Source organism: Streptopelia decaocto (genome assembly GCF_964273445.1).
Source record: "Streptopelia decaocto genome assembly, chromosome: 6".
Taxonomy (NCBI): domain Eukaryota; kingdom Metazoa; phylum Chordata; class Aves; order Columbiformes; family Columbidae; genus Streptopelia; species Streptopelia decaocto.
The window spans coordinates 5840816-5859642 of NC_138660.1; the positions used below are offsets into that span (position 1 = coordinate 5840816).

The following is an 18827-nucleotide window of genomic DNA, read 5'->3' on the forward strand; positions in this document are numbered from 1 at the left end:
CCTCCTACAGCAGAGTGCCCGGATCCCTGGGGACATCCCTTCTCCAGCCCCCACTCAGCTGGAGCAGCAGCTCAGTGCCAGGCAGTTTCCAGGGGGCTGCAGCTGCAAGTTTCTGGCAAGCCAGCCAGGTGATTGCCTCTGTGGTACCAGGCAGGGATCTGACCCTCTTGCCTCCTTCTCCTAGCTCTTGCCCATCCCCAACTCTCTGCCTATCTCTCCCGACGACGGAGAACATGCCGACATCTACAAGCTGAGGATTCGGGTGCGCGGAAACCTGGAGTGGGCCCCACCGCGACCTCAGATCATCTTCAACGTTCACCCAGCCCCAACGTAAGCACCTGCAGAGCAGAGGGCACTTGGGGGACCTGCCCTTTCCCACTCTTTTCCATCGACACCGAGGCTGATAATCCTCTCCTTCCTGCTTGCCTGTCAGGGTGTCCCTGCCCTGTGCCTGGTAAATCCACAGTTGTCACCACCGGCAGCTGCTGCTGTGAGATGGAGCCAGTGCCTGCGGTTGGTGCCCTTGGCGTGCACCGGGACACAACAGGGCTTTCCCCTTGGCTTTGTTGTCCACGCTTAAGTGGCAAAGGATGTGGCCATCTCTGCCATCCAGCCTTGTGCCGGTGCCTGTCCTGTGGTGCCAGCTGCTGTCAGGGCTAGACTGACACGTCATCTTCTGTCTCTGGGCAGGAGGAAGGTGGCTGTGGCGAAGCAGAATTACCGGTGTGCGGGCTGTGGCATCCGGACTGATCCTGGTGAGTGCTGGGACCCTGACCTGTAGCTGGAGGGTGGGGAAGAGCTGGTGAACAAGTGGGAGGATGCAGAATGGGTGGGTGGTGGCAGAGCTCAGCACAAGGTCACTGGGGCGATGCTCTGCTGCCTTTTCCAGCTCTGCCTGCACTTTGCTGTGCATCACCTGCAGAGGAGTCACCTTCCCCAGAAGATCATGGAGCTGGTGGAAGCAAAGAGCAGCCAGCCAGCCCTTCAGAGGGTGGTTCAGATGTTGACTATTCTAAGACAAAGTCATTTGCTGGGGTCCTAAAGCTCTTGGCAGGTTCTGCTGTGGGTACAGCTGCACAACTCTTTGCCCAGCCTGAATGTGTAGGTAGATGTGGCTGCACAGGACCAGACTGTGGTCCAAAGGCTTTTTCAGTCAGCAGGGCTGCTTGCAGATGCCAGTGTTGAACACCCTGGGGATGGAGGAGGTACTGGCAGCGTAGAATACTGAGCAGTGTTGGGAATCTGGTATATGACTGGGCAGACCCCATGCCTCGGCTGACCTCCCTGTCCTCTTGGGCTTGGCCAGATTACATCAAGCGGCTGCGGTACTGTGAGTACCTGGGGAAGTATTTCTGCCAGTGCTGCCACGAGAACGCCCAGACGGTCATCCCCAGCCGCATCCTGCGCAAGTGGGACTTCAGCAAGTACTACGTGAGCAACTTCTCCAAAGATCTGCTGAGCAAGATCTGGAGTGACCCGCTCTTCAACGTGCAGGATATCAATCCTGCCCTGTACCGGAAAGTGAAGTCCCTCAACCAAGTGTGGGTAAGACCCTTTCCACGCTTCCCTGAGTGGGGTTTGGGTGAGGTGGGTGGCTGCCAGTTGTTGACCATATTCCAGGGAAGCTGAGGAAAAGCGGATATTTCCAATTTTGAGGCTTAAAACCGCAGCACCATGTGTTTCCATTCACATCTTGTTCTTTGTCCAGTAACGCAGGAATTTCAGAAGGAATTTCTGCCTGGTGTCCATCTGGGCTTTGGTTTATTTCCTGGGGCACGTGATGATGGTTCTGCTCGCTTTGCCCTGCGTGGTGTAAACACTTGGGTAGCAGCAGCTGAGAAGCTGCGGTTGTTTCACCAGCGCAGAAATGGGGCAGACCTGCTTGGCCAAGGACCATGCTCTGTTTACTGATCCTCGTGTTCCCACCTTCCTCTCCAGCTGCTGCGAATCCAGCTTTTCCACATGAAGAACATGTTTAAGACCTGCCGGCTAGCTAAAGAGTGAGTCCTGGGCTGTGAGATGAAGCTGTTTTGTTGTCTGGGATCTGTCCCATGGTGGTTTGCACTGGGAATCTGTGCAGACGGTGTGATGAGCAACGGGGGGAGTGGGGAGTGCAGGGGGAGGGAGAGCAGAAGCAGTGGAGAGAGGGGCTTGGTGGAGGCGCTTTGCTCTGAGCTCTGGTTTCTCCATCCCGCAGCCTCCTGGACTCCTTCGATGCGGTGCCCGGCCACCTGACGGAGGATTTGCACCTCTACTCGCTGAGCGACCTCAGCGCCACGAAGAAGGGGGACCTGGTTCCTCGGCTGACGGAGCTGCTGAAGGCAGGCAGCCTGCACGTGGAGAAGTGCATGGTAAGGCCTCCTTGTCTGCGTCCTGCACGCTCCTCACCATGGGGAGCACGCTTTGGAGCAGGCTTTGCTGCAGAGATAACCAATGGGGAGGCCTTTGGCATGCAGGGCAGCCACCAAATTAACTGATTCAGTGCTAGCTGCTCCTGCCTGCTCCACAGAGCTGCTACCCAGCACATGTGGGTTGTTTCTTTTACCTACTTTGTCTCTCCCTTGCCTCTGACACATGTTGATTCTGCCTTGCTGTGCTCCGTGCTGCAGAAGGGCTGTCCCATGTGGCTGGAGCAGCACTGTGTCATGCTGTCCTGCTCTGCTCTGCCTCCTGCCCCGCTTGCCAGTGAGATGAGGATCATTTAGCTGCTTTTTCTGCACTTATTCTCCTTCTAGCTGTGCCAAGCCAAAGGCTTCATCTGCGAGTTCTGCCAGAATGAGAGTGACATCATCTTCCCCTTTGAGCTCAACAAGTGCAGGACGTGTGAAGGTGAGATGCTGGGGAGAAATAGGGAGGGTACAGACCCTGGGGCCAGCAGCATCTGCCTCTTCAGTTTTAAGTGGCATTCGTGCTAGCAAAAGGTGCAGAGCCAGAGCCAGCCTCTGTGCATGGCCTGTGTCTCTGCACGTTATCACAGCAGATCAGCATTATGGTGTTTGTCCAGAGCTGCTGGCAGGGTGGAGTGTGTAGGTCCCTTCCTGACCATGCTGTGTGAGCAGAGAAAGCCTGAAGGCTTCACCTCTGTGCCCTCCTGCCTGCCAAGAAATCTCCGAGCCCCTTCAGGAGACATCCTTGATAATACCCAGTACTAATGGCCAAGCAGAGCTTATCCCTGCAGCCTGGGACCAAACTCTGAACTGGCTTGAAATGGCTCCTGACAAAATGCAAGCCTTGGTTTGGTGACCACAGTGCCAGAGAAAACTCAGGGCACAATCGCTGTTTCCTTGGAGAATCAGGAAAGTTTGGGCAGGGACCTTGTGCAGAGTCCGAAGCCTCCTGCCTGTGCTCCCAAAGGCTTTGCAAACTGGTGCAGGGACCCTGCGGTGTGACTTCTTGCTGTGACCAGAACAGTGCTGGATCCCTGCTTCTGGTGCTTGTTCTGCCATGGCTGGACGAGCCTGGAGCATCCCTCCCCGGGGTGTGGAGTGCCGGGTGGTCCAGGCCAGCCCTTGCCAGCCCTCAGCCGTGTCTCCCTGTCTCCCCGCAGAGTGCAAAGCCTGCTACCACAAATCCTGCTTCAAGTCCACCCGCTGTCCCCGCTGCGAGCGGCTCCAAGCCCGGAGAGAGCTGCTGGCCAAGCAGAACATGGAGTCCTATGTCTCTGACTATGAAGATGAGCTGGAGCAGCCAGAGACTGTGTCAGCCACATGAGCTTGTTGCAGCAGAGGAGCAGATCATGGATTTATTTACGTGCATGGCCTTTGTCACCAGAGACTGAGCCACATGAACTTGAGATGAGGAGAATCATCCAGGCCTGGAGTGCTGTTTCAAAGGGATCTGCTTTTCCCCGTGCAGTAGTGCTGGGCTGGGGAAAGGGCATCTTCCATCATCTGGGTCTGCTCCAGGTACCACTCGTGCTCCCCAATGCCTTTGCATGGGGAAAGGCGGCTGCTCCTGCCCGTACTGCAGGCAGAACAGGGACCTTTCCAAGCAGTCCCTCATGCTGAGCCAGGCAGGGCTGTGCTGCCAGTCCCTGCGCCCTCCTCCCTGGCAGCATCCCCCGAAGGGTCGGCACGTTCTGCCCATCAGCTGGCTATGAAGCAGCTCTGGCCACATCTGCTCCTCAGAGCAGGGAAATCAGCTCTCAGAGTCCTCTGATTCCCTGTCCTGCTGCTGGGGGTGTGTGCACGGAGGGAGGGTGGGGGTTTGGGGTTGGTTGTACATTTAACAGTTCCCTTTCTCAACTCTGCCTTGGGACACTGCCAGAGAGCAGTTGCTCTCTCTCCAGGGTCAGAGAATAGGAGGTGGCAGTGGTGAAAACCAGATTTCTGCCTCACCTCTCTGTGCTGAGCTGCTTTCCCTGCCCGCACCCACAGCCGGTGCTGCCGAGGGGCAACGTCCCCAGAGCAGTCACACGAGGGGACCGGTGCTGCTGGGCTTTTGGTGGAGACAGAGCCCAATGGCTGGAGGATGCGGTAAGAGAGGCTTCTAACCCCACTTCCTTCTCATGATGTCAGTCTGTGCTCTCAGGAGGACATGTCCTCCTCCGAGGGTGACATGGGACCTCACTCTGGTGGCACCAGGACCTGCCTTGTGTGCAGCTGCCTTTAGCCCGAGACCCATCGGGATGCGGGTCAAGGCTCAGCCCTCTGGCCGCATGCCCCCCGCCTCTGTCTCGGTTTGTTCTTTTAGGTTGATTTTTGGTTTTTAATCTGCTGGATTTGGTTTTATTTTTTTAATGCAGTTGTTTGTATTTTTAACTGTGTGTTCTCACCCAAGGAGATGCTGCTTGAAATGCCTCTTTAGGGAGCATGCGATCTGCTTGGGACTCACCGGTGTAAAAACCTCCAGGGCTGCCCTGCTCCTGGTTCCTCACCCCTGGATGGGGCTGGCGGTCACCAGATGTCCCCTCTCCAGCAGATCTCCTGCTGCCCTTGGGAGAGGGGTCCCTGAGCCAGGCAAAGCCTTGGGGCTGCCCAGCTGCAGTGCAGCAGGGTGGTCAGACAGCCCGCTCGCAACGGGGCGTGCAATGGGGGTGAGGGATTTAGCACTGGGGTGCTGCAAAGGGTTGGTCCCTCACAGCATCCCCCGCAGTGCAGTGTTTTAGCCCATGGCACACGTGGGCACCCTGCACCACCTTAGCATGGGTGGGATGTGGGGTGGCAGAGGTGTTTGGAAGGATGGTGTGGCCTGTGTAAGTGCAAGAGGGTGCTGAGGGACTGGCGAGCAATACACTGGCAGGAGGCATCCAGGGGCAGTGGCTTTGGCAGCATATGCCCTGGCTGGATGCTGGGATGTGACTCCTCCTGGGCTGTCCCTGGGGAGGGTGGCAGGGTCAGGAGGAAGAGGCTGGGACCAGGAGAGGTGGCCGCGGGGCTTGGCTGGGGAGGGTGGCCGCCAGCCTTGCTGTTGGGGCCAGACTGCTGCATGGCAACGTCTGTGCTCTGTGGCATCCTGACAAAGCCGCATCAAGCTCGGGAGAGGAGATTCAGCTCCCTACTTGCTGGCCTGGGGTTTTGCCTCCTTCTGCCTTGCTCCTGCTTGTTTTCCCAAGGGGAGCAGCTTCTCTCCTGCTCACTCTCCATCTCTGCAAGCCCTAGGGCTGCCAGAGGCTGCTCTGCCTTGGTCCTGCCTGACCCCAAGCTGAACCTTTCCACTGCCACCTGTATCTGGCATCCCCTTCCTTGGAGTTGCCTCTGCAGCACACCTCCATCACCCTGTTTTGTTTGAAGCACTTTACTGTTATGGGACAGCAGCTGGGAGGCTGCCCGTGTCCCTTTCTAGAAGCACTGAGTATGTTTAGAGAAGAGTGAAGGGATTTTGGGTTTATTTGTGGTTTCCACCCTCCACCATGGACTTTGTCTGGAAGCAGCAGGACTTACAAACCCAGGCGAGGGCTCCAGGGCAGGGTTGTGCCCAGCACCAAGCGCTACAACTAACACTGGAACTGGTCGAGGCAGTGAGAGCGAGGGGCTGCCCCGGCCACCAACTGGAGCCCTCCCCACAGGACTGTTGCACAGGAGAGCAATGAAAATGCCGTCCCTAATAAACTAAGTTAATACGGGGCCTGGTTGTGTCATGGCATCATTTCGGGTGGGGTAATGGTGGGTGTCCCCCCACTTGGGGTCAGTGCTGCGGTGTCTGTTGGCTCCTGGGGCAGGGAGGGAGCTGATGGCAGAGGGGGGACAACTTGTGTGACTGGTGATGCATCACCAGATGTCACTGGGAGGGGCTGGTTTGTGGCCTCCCCCTGCAAACTGCCCAGTGGAGCCAGGGCAGGAGGTACAAGCTGCTGCGTAAGGGGCTCTTCATGGTGCCTGGTCCCCTTCTGGAGCCCCACTTTGCTGCTGGCAGAGGCACCTTGGTGCCCCATCCCTGTCCTGCGCAGCAGGGTTCTCCCCTCACAGCAGCGTCCTGCATTGCCCTATAAACACCACAGACACAAGAGGTACAAACTGTAAACTTTAAAACAACTGTTGAAGGAAGCACAGTGCTGGCCCTGCACAGAGCAAACCAGGGCTGCCCTGGGGGAAGCACAGCACAAGGAGCCAGTTTCTGGGGGCTTTTCCCCAGAAAAGCCCTGCTCAGCCTAAAGCTAAGCTGTGGCTAACAGCAGCAATGGTGACTGATGGTAAGCTCAGGCTTCCTCCCAAGCACAGTGGTTGTAGAAAATGTTTCTGGCAGGCATGGGCACACTGGGGATGGGCTCTTGCAGCCACCAGCAAACCCATGGCAGCAGGAGGACCCTGCACATCCACATGGGGTTCCAGCAGCTGCCCCAGCACAGCAGCTCAAGCAGGGGGTGATGGCAGAGGAGAGACCTGCAAAACCCCAAGGCTTGCTGCTGTTACACTGAGACCTCCAACCATGCCCAGGGCAATCCCTGGCCAGGGGGTGAGGTACCAACGGGCACCGAGGGGCACGAGCCCGTCACTGGGAGGGCGTGTGGGGGGTGTAGCGACGCTCAAACTGGCCCACGTCAAACTTGCGCTTGCAGCCGGCATAGTTCATGTAGCGGATCTTCCCGAAGACAGCCCGCTCTGTCCAGCCGTGATCATGGATGCCACAGATGGACCAGAGGCAGCCTGTGGGCGAGAGGACCGAGCATCAGCCCTCCCCCTTGCTTGGAGGCAGCCCGAGGGCAAGTGGGATGTGGGTGAAAAGCACAAGCATGGGTTGACCCCTCTGCCCCCCCCCACCCCGTGACCTTGGCCATCAGAGATAAGACTCCCCCACCCCGTGCTCCCCTCCTGCAGCTTGCCTACGTATCCATTGGGGTCCCTCCCATCCAGCTCATAGCGGTCGTTGAGGTAGATGGCAAACTGCAGGGCCTCCTCAGGGGAGCGGGTCCACTCCAGGATCTTCTTGGCCCAGTACATCCGCAGGAAGCCGTGCATCTTGCCCTCCTGGACCATTTGGAGCTGAGGAGACAGGGACAGTCATGGGGGTCAGTCCATGCCAGCTCACCTCTGCCCCTTGGGAAAATGCTGTTTTAAGAGGGTGACACAGAGGACACTACCTGGGCAGCGTTCCAGAGCGGGTCGTGTGTGGTCCCCTGCTCCAGCTCCTGCAGCTTGTAGAGAAAAGGCCTCTTGTCTTTGGCGTGGAGCTTCAGGGTGGTTTGTGCCCAGTCATAGGCACCTGTGAGCAAAAGAGATGGGGAGCAACACTAAGCAACCCACTCCTGCAGGTCCCCAAGGAAGGGATGGGGAACTGGGCTACTGAGGACACCAGGCCCCGGAGGCACCAGCCTTGAAGAGGACATCCACCAGCTCTTGTTCTCCCTGCAGAAACTACCAAACATTGACACATAACGTCTGCTTGGACCCCCTCTTTGCAGAAACAGGATTGCCAAGTTGGCATGACCAGTTGGGTTCCAGCCTGGCCCCGAGCTTTGCCCACCCGACCTGGGGTGCTACCTTGCACACTGTCGTAGTTCTCATTGTAGTAGCAAAAGTTTTCAGCCAGCTCCCGCCGCACCACAGCCTCCTCCACAAACACATCCACTGACTCCTTGTACTTGCCCCGCTGTTTCTGCACCTCCAGGATGGCTCGTTGAGTGGAAACTTGGCCTGGGGAGTTGGGGAGGGAGCAAGTTGGGCTGCTGGTCTGAGCTGCTGTGAGGGGTGGGAAGCCTGGGACACTCACCAAAGTGGAACCACGGGGACAGGTTGCTGAGCGCCTCCTTGTTGGGGTTGTTCCGGTGGGAGCCAAAGTATTTCAGCCGCTCCGCGATGAAGGACTGCAGCACAGCCAGCCCTGCAGCCGTGCCAGGGGTTGCCCACGCCACCTCCTTCACAGTGCGGTCCACCTGCAAGCTGGAATAACAGGCCTCCCAAGCGATGGGCTGGGTGGCAACCAAGCAGCATGACTATATTTGTAGATACGCTTCAGCCAGGGCTGCCCTGAGTGTTATGTCTCCCGAATGTCCCCAACCAGCAAGTCCCCAGATCACACCAGCCTTCTCCTCTTAACTAGCCCTGAGATGTGGGAACTGAATGAATGAGGTGGGAACCTCCCTTTCCTGGGACATCCCCAGCTCTGCACCACCTCTTTGTGCCCTCAGGCAGGATGCTGTCCCCATCTCCTGCCATCCCTTCCCGGGACCACAAAGCAGCTTTGAAACTCTCCAGGGCTGGCTGTTAGGGGGGTGTGAAGATATCTTTTGTTGGTACCTCTGCCGGGCAGGACGGGGGATACGGATGACAAATGACAGGGGGGAACTCGGTGAGGAACTCAGGGAGCTGAGCGTGGATCTTGCCCCGGAAGGTCCAGGCACTGTACTCCTGCTTGGGGGAGGCGACCCAGCAAGGCACGATGTTGTGGGCATCAACCTGGGAAGCAAAGACACAGAGGACATGAGCAAGAGAAGTAAACAGTCCCTGCTCAGGTCTCTCCAGGGTACCTCTGCAGGCATGAAACACAGGAGACAAGGTTCTCCCTTGTCTCACCAGCCAGAGTTTTCCCCTCCCAGAGTGTGGGCGCCCACCTGTGCAAACGGCACATCCTCTGGCAAATGCTCCCTGATGTCCTCCACCCACTGTCGGGGGAGGCGGAGGGGGCTGAAGTCCGTCACCAGCCCACCCACACCATGCTCCACCACGAACGCGGGCAGCACATCCTTGGGGTAGCCCAGCAGCAAGTGGAAGGGGATGTTCAGCTCTGCACACTCCTGCAGGGAGAGGGAAAGGGCTATGGGATGGTCTGCACCTCTGCAGACCCCATCCCATCATCATCCGCTGAAGGGATGGATCTACCTCCTCCCTTCCCTGTGAGCCTTGTCCCACCCAGCGTGGACATCCCGCAACAGCTGTACCTCAGTCACCTCCTGCAGGCCCTTCAGCATGAAGTCGTAGTGGCGGATGGTGGCATCCAGGAATTTGGGCGCCAGGCAGAAGCAGACACGCAGAGGCAGCTCCTGTTTGAGGGCCAGGCGCTGGGCATAGAGGAAAGCCCAGTTATCTGGGGAGAAAGCGCCCAGGGCTGTGTCAGGGAGATGCTCTGCGGCCGGGAAGGAGGTGGAGTTTCCCAAGAGGAGTTTCCCCGCCTCCAGTTGTCCCTCCCCAGCAGAGGGGGGCACCAGCACCAAGGGCTACAGTAGGGAGGAGCCAACGCTTTCGCCACCCGTGGGAGCTCCGTTTCCCGCGTTTCTCCGCCAGCTGATTCCCACCTTGCACCCGCTGGTCCCGGAACATCCAGTAAAGGATGCACCGAGCGCCTTCCTTCAGGTCCGAGCCCTGCGAGACCAGCCGGACCCGCTTTTTGTTGTACTTGAACTCCCGCACGGACGGGGCCGTCCTCCGCCGGGCCTCCTGCACCGCATCCTCTTCCTCCTCCTTCCTCCTCCGAGACACGCGTGGCAGCTCCGTGGCCTCGGCTTTTCGCTTCCCTCGGCCCCGCCGCATCCTTAGGACCGCTCGGAGCAGCGTGGTTGCGTGGGGCCGCTGCGAAGGGAAACGAGACCGGACTCAGCTCCTGGTGCCCGCTGCCTTGAGCATCCCGGTCCGGTTCGGGGACCCGAGTCTGGATGCGAATCCCCGCTCCCTACCGTGCAGCCACGCGGTCCTCCGAGCGTTATACAACACGGGGCGTGGCTATGGGTGTGGCCATGGGCGTGGCTATTGGAGAAGGGGCGTGGTCCCAGCACCTGGTGGCGTCCCCATCCCCGCCTCCCTTCCCGGGGGCCCCGGCCCCCGAGGAGGGTTGGCAGTGCCAGTCGTTGCCTCCCCTCCCTGCCCCGGGAACGAGGAAGTGGCTCCCGCCACCTTCTGCCATCACTCCACAGCGTAGTTCCCTGCTGGCACCATCCCCTCGCCCTCTGTCCCCCAGGTGCAGGGACTTGTCGCCACGCAAGGAGTGGGGGTGCTGGCTCTGGACATGGCTGGGCAGAGAAGAAGGTTGTCCCTGCCCCTGCTGCTGCTGAGCCTCGCTGTGTCGGACTTCACGCTGGGTAAGGGCTGAGCGGGATGCTGCGCTCTCAGTGGGGTGGGTGGGGAGTGGGGAGCATCATTCCCCATGGTGGTAGGTGGCCCTGGGGTGGCTTCACCCACAGAGGTGACACACTCTGGGTGCTGTTGCTCTCAGACATCTTAGTCCATCTTGCAACACTGGAGCAACAAGCTTGGCTTTGCTTCTTTTGCTTCTCTCACATGTCTCCAACTGGGCAGAGAATACCTTGGCCCCAGCTGGACCCCCTTGCTGACCCTTAGTCCAGGCTGGGCTTGTTGCTTTTACTCAGAAGCACCAAACATGCTGCCTGCATGGCAACATCACCAGGATGTTACAGGCCTGAAAAACTGCAAATGCCATCCCGGTGTTTGGATTTGACACAAAGCAAGACTTGTGTTGAGCCAAGCACACAGAATAAACCCAGGGCTTGTACCTCCTGCAATCCTTGAGCTACAGCCACAGGCCCCTTTTGCCCACATCCCTCAACCCCCTCAGAGCTTTCACGGGTCACAGCTCTCCCTAAGCTGCAAGCTGGGATTTGTTCCCCTATGACCCCCTCTGTGGGGCTGCTTCCCCCATTGCCATTGTTTACACCCCACGCTATCAGTTCCTATCTGCAGCAGAGAGGTTTGTATAAACTGTTGCTTCTGCAGTTCCAGCCCATCTCACGGTCACCAGTTCCTGCACGGCTCTTCCCGTCAGACAGGTTTGTCCGACTTCCTCCAGGGATGGGTGAAGGTGCTGGAATGGGTCTTACTGCTGGCGCCTACAGGAGTTTCTGCCCCGAGACCAGAGATGCCCGTGGTTTGTTCCTGTTTTGTCAGGCTGGGGGATTTACATCCCCTGCCTTCCTGAAGCCCACTGCCTTCCTGAAGCTTGTACAGACAGCCCAGGGGATCTATGTGTTTGATCTATGCAGGATGGTGAATCCCTGGTCCTGACATTCCCTGGCTGATGTGTAGCTCTGGGTCCCTTGGGGACCTCATGCTGGTGGTGATGCTGCACTGTCCCTGGCACAGCCAGAGTCTCAGCCTTTCACAGCCAGCCCTTGTGCACTTCATTCTCCAACTTCTTTTCAGGTACCACTGCCATGGATGTGACAGTGACCATGTCCCCAACTCACCCTACCTCCCTGACACCCATGGAGACCTCAGCACTGCTGCCCACTGCTGAATCCAGCACTGCAGGCACCGTCCCTCCCTCCAGCCCTGAAACGGGAGCCTCCACCCCAGGGAATTCCAGCGCGTCCCTGGGGACCAGCAGCACCTCACCTCCCACCACACCAGCACCAACAGCTGCTTCGTCTGAGCCCTTGACAACCCCAGCAGACACCACAGCCACCCCCAATACCATCACAAGTGTCCCCAGAAGCACCCGTGCTCCCAGCCAGCTGACAGGGACCACTCTTGACATTTCCACCTTGAGTACAGGGCTGAGCCCAGGCACCTCAACAGCAGCTGAGACCCCCAATGCAGTCACGGGTGAGTGCAGCCACGGGGTCCCTGGAGGGCAGGGGCATGGCCAGGGTGACAAATCCCTGTGGGGACACTGGGCAGGTACCTGGGTGCCTTCCTATTGGTACCTTCATTTAGTCTTGATCTGTCCCCAGCTGAAGGAGCATCCTGCACCTCTGCAGACAGTGCTGCCCTGAGACTGGCGATGCCCGTGCTTTGTTCCTGTTTTGTCAGGCTAGGAGATTTACATCCCCTGGCTTGCTGATGATCACATTGCCATGAAGGGGATCCATGTGTTTGATCCATGTGGGACAGTGAATTCTTAACCTCCGATGCTCCACAGCTGATGGGTAGCTCAGGGACCTCATACTGTTGGTGGTGCTGCACCGTCCCTGGCACCGCCACAGTCTCAGCCTTTCACCACCAGTCCTTGTGTGCATCACTCTCCTACTTCTTTACAGGAACTACTGTTACAAATGTGGCGGCAACTGTGTCCCTGACTCAACCAACCTCCTCGATGCCCACAGGGACCCCAGCACTGCTGCCCACCAGTACCTCCACCACTGCAGGCACCATCCCTCCCTCCAGCCCTGAAACCTCCACCCCAGAGGTGCTGACAGATTCCTTCTCAACCAGTGCTGCAATGCCCCAGGGGAGCAGCACAGCAGCCTCCAGCATCACCACACCAGAGGAGAGGGACAGCACAGCCCACAGCACTCTGGGCTCACTGGCTGGCACCACAGTGCAGCCTGATCCCACCCCAACAAGGATGGGGCTCACCACTGGCACCCCAACAAGGATGGGGCTCACCACCAGCACCCAAACAGGGATGGGGCTCACCACCGGCACCCCAACGCCAACCCCCATGGCCACGACACCCACCAGTGCTGACACGACCATCATCATATCTGTGGGGACCAGCTCAGCCCTGGCTACCACCTTGTCTGGAGTCCAAACAAGCATGCTGCCTCCCCCCACCTCCACTCTTCTCTCTCCAACCTGGGTGGGCACCGTGCTCGGCACCAGCACCCACCAAGGACCAGCTGTGACCACGCTGCTTGGCAGCACACCCACGGGGACCGGCAATGCCTCTGCTCCCGCTGCACCAGCACCAACAGCCTCTTCAGCTGAGCCCTTGATGACCCCGGTGGACACCACAGCTGCCCCTGACACCAGCACGGGAGTTCCCGAGAGCACCCCCAGCCAGCCAGCCGGGACCAGCCCTGACACCTCCACCCCAACAGCCCCCGAGCCCTCCGGTGCCACCGCAGGTGAGTGCAGCTGCCTGGTGCCTGGAGGGCAGGGTCGGGGTGACAAATCCCCGCGGGATCTCCCACCAGGTGCCCAGTTTTCTGGCCCTGTGGCAGCCACCCTGTCTGCGTGGCATCCCTGGGCAGACACTGGCTGTGCTTCTGTGTGGCTGTATCCCGCACAGTGCACCCCAGGACCCTGCGGTCAGACTGCACCCTGGCAGTGTGACTGCACCCTGAGGTCAGACTGCACCCCAGGAGTGTGGCTGCACCCCAGCAGTGCCGCTCCCTGGGCGCCTGTGCCCCAGCAGTGCGGCTGTACCCCAGTGGTGTCTACAGGAGTCTGTTCCCTGGGGCTACACCTGTACCCTGGTGACACCGCCCTCTGTGCATCTGAACAGGGGTGGGAGACTGTACCCAGCCCCTCTGCCCTTGGCCATGCATGTGTCCCCAGTGTCCCTGTACCCCAGGACAGCCACTGTATCCTGACAGAGTACCTGCACTCTGGCCTACTGCATACAGTGTGGGCGCACCCCAGCAGAGCGCCTGTACCCCGGTGATGCCCTCAGTGCGCCTGTGCTCTGGCAGTGCCCCAGGGTACCTGTACAGCAGCAGCGTGGCTGTGGTCTGCCAGTCCTCCAGCCTGCCTGTCCCCTGGCCCAGTGCCTGCAGGCGCCTCGGGCTGGTCTTGTCCCTGACCCCGAGAAGAAGGAAGCGGCTCCGGCTGTCGGTAGCGCGCTTCAGCAGTGACACGCTGTGACACGGGGAAGTGATGCTTGTACAGACAGCCCAGGGAACAAACCCTCAGCCCGGAGCACGCCCTTCCTGAGCGCCGTCTGTTCTCTCGGCCAGTTCCTCAGCTCAGGCAGAGCGGGCGGTTGTCTCCCAGGAGTGTTGGTGCTGGGACCCACTTAACATCACTCTTGTGGTGGAGCGCAAGGACAGTCCCAGGCAGCCTCGCTGCTTCCCTGGGCTTTTTCCCTTCATCACTGTCCCCTCAGCAAGCAGGGACCTGGTGTGCTGCAGTGGTAGCCCTGCTGCCCTGCCCTGCCCACTGCTTGTGGCTGCTCTGGGTCCAGCTGAGCAGCTGATGTCTGCTCAGCTTCATACCGGTCTCTGGGAGTGTCCGTGTTGGGTGGAAGCCTCCGCTTCACTGCCAACACCTGGGGAGTAAAAGGACCCACCTGGATGCTCCTCATCTACTGGGCAAAGGAGACCCTGAAAACCCAGTGCTGGGGCTGTGGGGAGCACTCAGAGCGGTGCCTGTGAAGGGGCATCGTCTCCCACCCACCTGGACATGGCTGGGCAGAGGGGGGGGCTGCCCCTGCTGCTGCTGAGCCTCGCCGTGACGCACCTCTTGCTGGGTAAGCACTGAGTGGGATGTAATGTTCACGGGGTGGGTGGCGAGCTGGGAACCTTGCTCCCTGGGGTGCTTTGCTTGTCACAGGCGCCTCTGGGGTGTGGGGGGTGAAATGCTGCAGCTGCCCTTTGCTAAATGGGAAGTAGAGGGACTTACAGCTCCGCCTTTGTGTGAAGATGAGGCCCTTCACTGCAGACACCCACCTGGGCATGGGCTGAGATCAGACCTTTGCCCTTCTCCACATTATTATTTAACCAGCTGCTGCCTGTAGCAGCTCAGGGAGGGAGTGTCTGGAGGGACTGGCTGAAAGCAGATGGCAGCTCGTGGCCTGGCTCCCCATCCCCATGTGAGCAGAACTCCAGACTCACTAGGTTTGTGTTGGGATCACCAGCGAATCCAGCCTGGCATCTCAAAGGTACCACTTCACAGACATCCCTCAACAGTGACCTGGGTAGCCAGGCTGGTTTGTGTGTGATTTTGGAGAGGGTTATGGATGCCTGGGCTTCCCCAGACACAGGTCTGTGCAGACAGAGAGAGCAGCCTTCCTGTGTTCTTCAACCCCCCCACAGAGCTTTCATGGGTCACTGCATGTCTCTAACAACTTGTCCTGAGCTGCAAGTTGGGATTGTTCCTCTATGCCCCCCCTCTGTGGGGCTGCTTCCCCATTGCCATTGTTTACACCCTGTGTTATCAGTTCCTGTCTATCTGCAGCAGAGAGGTTTGTATAAACTGTTGCTTCTGCAGTTCCAGCCCATCTCACGGTCACCAGTTCCTGCACGGCTCTTCCCGTCAGACAGGTTTGTCCGACTTCCTCCAGGGATGGGTGAAGGTGCTGGAATGGGTCTTACTGCTGGCGCCTACAGGAGTTTCTGCCCCGAGACCAGAGATGCCCGTGGTTTGTTCCTGTTTTGTCAGGCTGGGGGATTTACATCCCCTGCCCTCCTGAAGCCCACTCAGGGGATCTATGTGTTTGATCTCTGCAGGATGGTGAATCCCTGCTCCTGACATTCCCTGGCTGATGTGTAGCTCTGGGTCCCTTGGGGACCTCATGCTGGTGGTGATGCTGCACTGTCCCTGCCACAGCCAGAGTCTCAGCCTTTCACAGCCTCCCTTGTGCACTTCATTCTCCAACTTCTTTTCAGGTACCACTGCCATGGATGTGACAGTGACCATGTCCCCAACTCACCCTACCTCCCTGACACCCATGGAGACCTCAGCACTGCTGCCCACTGCTGAATCCAGCACTGCAGGCACCGTCCCTCCCTCCAGCCCTGAAACGGGAACCTCCACCCCAGGGAATTCCAGCACGTCCCTGGGGACCAGCAGCACCTCACCTCCCACCACACCAGCACCAACAGCTGCTTCGTCTGAGCCCTTGACAACCCCAGCAGACACCACAGCCACCCCCAATACCATCACAAGTGTCCCCAGAAGCACCCATGCTCCCAGCCAGCTGACGGGGACCACAGCTGGGACCACCCTTGACATTTCCACCTTGAGTACAGGGCTGAGCCCAGGCACCCCAGCAGCACCTGAGACCCCCAATGCAGTCACGGGTGAGTGCAGCCACGGGGTCCCTGGAGGGCAGGGGCATGGCCAGGGTGACAAATCCCTGTGGGGATGCTGGGCAGGTACCTGGGTGCCTTCCCATTGGTACCTTCATTTAGTCTTGATCTGTCCCCAGCTGAAGGAGCATCCTGCACCTCTGCAGACAGTGCTAACAAAACATTGCTTTGCCCAGGCACGGAGCCCTCTTCCCATGGCAGCAGCTCAGGCCAGACCCCAGAAGTTATGCCCAGCACCACTGGAGACCTGCCATCAACTCTGCCCACCTGCCCCACCACCATGTCCAATACCAGTAAGTGCGATGCCCCATGGCCATCGTCATTGCTCCAGCACTCCGGTGGCTTTGGGCTTTTGTTGTGCTCTCAGTATATGGGCATTGATTCTCTCTGGGATGTGTGGTTTGCTGTACAGGTGCAGTGTTGTTCTCCTGACAGTGTAGGGTGTCCATGACATGATTAATCTGAGAGGATGTTCCATGTCTGTGTCAGTGATCAGGCAGGGAGACCCCTCCAGGTCCTTTGGTGCAGTCAAAGCCTCATGGGCAATAACCAGAACGGTGTTTTTTGTCCCTAGGTGCATCTCGCCTCTTTCTGTCGCTGCGGCTGACTGTCCCCCTGGATCTGGGGAACACCACGGTGCAGGAACTGGTGTTGTCCAAGGTGAGGTGTGCCAGCGGGGTGACACCACTCTGTATCTGTCAGCCATGGTCCAAACAGCCAGGGAGGGGGGCAGCAGCAAGCGGGAAGGGAATGGCTGGTTCTCACATTGAATGTCACCCAGAGCCCTTTTAGATGGGTTCCTTTAGCTGCCATGGTTGAGGATCAGGCCCTTCCTAGGTGGGGAGTGGGAGTAGTAGACCCCCCTCAGTGCAGTTTCATGGCTGTCCTCTCCCTGCAGCTTCGCACGGACCTGCAGACGGTGTTCCCATGTGCTGGTGTGGCACTGGAGTGGCGAGGGACGAGGAGGACGTGAGTGCTGCTCTTCACCCGGCCGGGACCTGCAGGGCTGGCATCCCCATGGACTTCCAAGCCTCCTGCTCCCAGCTCCTCTCTCCACGGCACTGCAGCCCTTCGGGGTAACCTGTACAGCTCCCCTTGAACCTGGGACCCCCTGTCCTTCATTACACACCCCCAGTGACCCCCACGGGCTGGGGTGCCCATGTTCCTTCCCACAGCCTTTCTGTGAACCTGAGCCATCCCACCACCCTGCATCAGACCTAGCTCCTGTGGTGGGACCCCCCAGTGCTGCTGGGAGAAGGGGACTCAGCCTGGCTGGGCTTTTATAGCTGGGACTGAGCTGGCCCATCCACAAAAGCCACCCTGGGGACCAACAGAAAGGAGACCTGAAGCCCCTGGTACTGCTGTGCCTCAGGGCGCCAGCGGTCCTGGTGACATCTGAGGATTTGCAACCCAGGGACCTTGCAGCACCCAAAGTCTCTGAGAGATGCTCCACAACCACTTCACATCCAGAGCATGCCAAGATGGAGGCTGGGGTGGCTCTGGGAAGGAGGCAGGAGAGAAAAACCTCCTTCTCCCACCTGAGCCCCATCCCAGGGCTGTCAGCACACCAGCTCCCACCCGTCCCACCTGTGGTGGCACTGGCAGAGCAGCACACACTTGCAACAAAGGGGAATCCCATGTTTTCCATTACAAGATGACAACTTCTTTTATTTTCCAAGTTGCTTTCCCCAGTTTTCAGCTTCACCATCTAGCAGAGGTACTGGTGAGAAAAACTGGCTGAGTCCCAGAAGTTTCACAGCGGAGAGACTGGTTCTGGGCTGTCCCCTCCTGGCAGAGGCCACTGCAGACATTCCTGAGGACAGCTTGCCACCCCTACAGCCTGGGGGTCCCTGCTTTGGTGCTCTCTGCCCCATGAGACTCCCAAAACTGCCGAGGCAGCTGTGGGGCCGTGGAAATCCCGTGGGCTGTGCTCCTTCCTTGTGTTTTTTCAGTCCCAAGCTAAGGAGACAGCCGCAGCGTCTGTCCCCCTGCAGCAAAGTCATTTATTAACTGATTAATTAGCCAGATAAAATCCAACTGAAGCAATTATTAGCCTAAGTAAGTCACCTCGCCGGGAGATTGAAAACTGAATTAATTAACAAAATAGCCATGTTGCTTGTTGGGGGTTATTTTCGGCTGATCCTTGCTTCTTGCTGGCAGCCTGTGCTGGCACAGAGACGGCTGGAAGGGGATGCATGGGGCTGTGGGTTGCCAAACCTGGGGATAGTTCCTGGGCTCCCTGGATTGTCACCTCTCTGGGAAGGATCCAGCAGCTGGACAGGATGGGGAAAGCCACCCTGGCATCACCCGGCTGTCTGCCAGCTTGCAGGGGATGGGACAGGCTGGGCTGGGGCTGGAGGCTGAGCCCAGGCAGCTGGTCAGGATGGGATGCTATTTGCATCCCAGCATTGCCCCTTTGCTCTCTAGGGTGCTGCCTGGCTTTTGGGGGCTTGTTGGAGCTGTTGGCACCAAGAGAGGTCCCTTAGCACCCAGACAGGGAGCCAGGGAGGAGAGCAAACCTGCTGGAAGGGGTCCCTGCACTGGATGCCTGCTGGGGTGCTGGGAAAGAAATCCTCGTGCTCTGCCTACACCGTGGAGACGGGCCAAGAGTCCTCCCACGCCACGTCCCACTGGGCTGATTTCTCCGGCTGCTGAATCCATAACTTCAGACCCCAGGACATGGCCGGGGGCCAAGGCCGGGGTAATGGAGCCAAACTGCGTCACAAAGGGAGGAAAAGGTCCTGAAGTG

The 18827-nt window shown here is 58.8% G+C and overlaps 3 protein-coding genes across 7 annotated transcripts in view; 2 read left to right on the plus strand and 1 right to left on the minus strand.

The window, feature by feature from the left end:
* RUBCN (rubicon autophagy regulator) overlaps window positions 1–6065 on the plus strand; it is a 31913-nt gene extending 25848 nt beyond the window's left edge. For all 3 annotated transcript variants that reach the window (XM_082056925.1, XM_082056923.1, XM_082056924.1), the window contains 7 exons: window positions 185–330; window positions 691–755; window positions 1307–1545; window positions 1939–2000; window positions 2198–2351; window positions 2736–2829; window positions 3548–6065. In XM_082056925.1, coding sequence (XP_081913051.1) covers window positions 185–330; window positions 691–755; window positions 1307–1545; window positions 1939–2000; window positions 2198–2351; window positions 2736–2829; window positions 3548–3711 — 924 coding nt within the window. In that variant the 3' untranslated portion in view covers window positions 3712–6065. The remainder of the gene's footprint in view (window positions 1–184; window positions 331–690; window positions 756–1306; window positions 1546–1938; window positions 2001–2197; window positions 2352–2735; window positions 2830–3547) is intronic.
* Window positions 6066–6433: 368 nt separating this feature from the next.
* Window positions 6434–13874, minus strand: LOC309440918 (deoxyribodipyrimidine photo-lyase-like). 2 transcript variants are annotated; one of them, XM_082055155.1, is made up of 11 exons: window positions 13755–13841; window positions 10049–10118; window positions 9671–9944; window positions 9317–9462; window positions 8990–9172; window positions 8676–8834; window positions 8149–8347; window positions 7920–8072; window positions 7520–7641; window positions 7262–7421; window positions 6434–7085 (listed from the first exon to the last, which is right to left on the minus strand). In XM_082055155.1, the coding sequence occupies exons 3-11, from the start codon at window positions 9903–9905 to the stop codon at window positions 6931–6933; spliced, it is 1512 nt and encodes a 503-aa protein (XP_081911281.1). In that variant the 5' UTR covers window positions 9906–9944; window positions 10049–10118; window positions 13755–13841; the 3' UTR covers window positions 6434–6930. The 2 variants fall into 2 exon arrangements, with proteins under 2 accessions (XP_081911281.1, XP_081911280.1); XM_082055154.1 differs by lacking the exon at window positions 10049–10118 and having other exon boundaries at window positions 13755–13874.
* LOC309440919 (uncharacterized protein) lies at window positions 10265–18191 on the plus strand. Of its 2 annotated transcripts, none has more exons than XM_082055157.1 (5): window positions 10265–10450; window positions 11529–11930; window positions 16255–16371; window positions 16653–16738; window positions 16977–18191. In XM_082055157.1, the coding sequence occupies exons 1-5, from the start codon at window positions 10378–10380 to the stop codon at window positions 17049–17051; spliced, it is 753 nt and encodes a 250-aa protein (XP_081911283.1). In that variant the 5' UTR covers window positions 10265–10377; the 3' UTR covers window positions 17052–18191. The 2 variants fall into 2 exon arrangements, with proteins under 2 accessions (XP_081911283.1, XP_081911282.1); XM_082055156.1 differs by lacking the exons at window positions 10265–10450; window positions 11529–11930 and adding exons at window positions 13998–14517; window positions 15656–16069 and having other exon boundaries at window positions 16977–18190.
* The last annotated feature ends 636 nt before the right edge of the window (window positions 18192–18827 follow it).

Bases quoted from the DNA above. Each gene is read 5' to 3' on its own strand.
- LOC309440918 (XM_082055154.1), bottom strand. From the start codon at position 9,905: ATGCGGCGGGGCCGAGGGAAGCGAAAAGCCGAGGCCACGGAGCTGCCA. The intron at 8,348-8,675 runs GTACCAACAAAA...GTTGCCACCCAG, and splicing joins CCCCGTCCTGCCCGGCAGAG to CCCATCGCTTGGGAGGCCTG. The intron at 7,422-7,519 runs GTAGTGTCCTCT...CTGTCTCCTCAG, and splicing joins CGCTCTGGAACGCTGCCCAG to CTCCAAATGGTCCAGGAGGG.
- LOC309440919 (XM_082055156.1), top strand. From the start codon at position 14,451: ATGGCTGGGCAGAGGGGGGGGCTGCCCCTGCTGCTGCTGAGCCTCGCC. The intron at 16,070-16,254 runs GTGAGTGCAGCC...TGCTTTGCCCAG, and splicing joins GACCCCCAATGCAGTCACGG to GCACGGAGCCCTCTTCCCAT. The intron at 16,739-16,976 runs GTGAGGTGTGCC...CTCTCCCTGCAG, and splicing joins AGGAACTGGTGTTGTCCAAG to CTTCGCACGGACCTGCAGAC.